This window comes from Aplysia californica, unplaced genomic scaffold, assembly GCF_000002075.1.
Source record: "Aplysia californica isolate F4 #8 unplaced genomic scaffold, AplCal3.0 scaffold00467, whole genome shotgun sequence".
Taxonomy (NCBI): Eukaryota; Metazoa; Mollusca; class Gastropoda; order Aplysiida; family Aplysiidae; genus Aplysia; species Aplysia californica.
In genome coordinates this window covers 1,618-2,677 of record NW_004797737.1, presented here as the reverse complement: position 1 = coordinate 2,677, position 1,060 = coordinate 1,618, and the positions used below count along the sequence as shown (strand labels likewise).

The window sequence follows — 1,060 nt, the reverse complement described above, 5'->3', positions numbered from 1 at the left end:
CACACACACACACACACACACACACACAAACACACACCCCCCACACACCCACACCCCCCTCCACACACACCCACACACACACACCAGTCAGTACTAACCAGGCATGCAGGCCATGGCAGCAATGTCGTCGTCATCCAGCTCATCGTCATCACTGTTGAACAGCGACTTGAAGGCTCCACGGGGCCCGCTCGACTTCTTGGCCCCGCCCCCACCCCCTGCGGCGCTGGCAGGGGTGAAAGGTCGAATGTTGTACGTGTACTTCTCTCGCAGCTCGTGCAGGTGTGGGAATGGGAAGTCTCCGAAAGAGTAGACCGACTTTGTGTCGAGGCGGGGGGAAAAAAATGGGAAAAGGGGATAGGTGAAGTAGTGATTTTGATTAAATAGAGATATATAGAGTGGCTAAAAGCATGATGAAAGAGACAAAAATATAGAAAATTAAAGGACAAACAGTATTTTTTAACGTTTTAGTCAGAGTTTTACGGCACTTGCAACACAATATTAAGGTCATATAAGTGCCGAAGATTAGAGGTGTTACAAGAGAGTAACAAACAAAATAAAAATGAGAAGAGATAAGGACGATAGATGTTTGGTAGGAAAGAAGGAGCAAACCACACCAGAGCACCTGCCAACCACCCACACAGTACGATGATGTTATATAAATATATTTGTCTATTTATGTATAAATATACAGTTGAAATTGTCCAAGACAGCCGCCCATTATTGAGGAGAAAAGTGGTTGTCTCAGACAGGCTGAACGTCTTGGATAGAGTCTTTGGGATAAAGAAAAAGTGCAAGGAGAGATGGGGGGGGGAGTGGGAAGTATTTGTTTGAACAGGTGATTGTCTTGAACAAGAACGTATGGCATCAGGTGGAATCAGGCTCTCGTCAAAATAATCAAAGTGAAGAAATTTGTTTTTTTCCGCAGTTTGTGAATTTTTATCAAATTTTAGTTTTTTGGCTAAAGATCTTTCATGTCCATTAAAGAACTCATTTCTATGTGGATTTTTCTGAAAAACAATGAATAAAGGCACAAAAAATGTAAATTTTTAGTTACCACGGA

General features: G+C 42.7%; 1 protein-coding gene across 1 annotated transcript in view; it reads right to left on the bottom strand.

Annotated features, from left to right (window-relative positions):
• LOC101857048 overlaps positions 1-1,060 on the bottom strand; it is a gene marked incomplete at its 5' end in the record, with an annotated part of 11,950 nt that overhangs the window by 9,761 nt on the left and 1,129 nt on the right. The window contains 1 exon segment of the mRNA XM_005105358.3: positions 99-315. Within this exon segment, the coding sequence (XP_005105415.2) occupies positions 99-315 (217 nt within the window).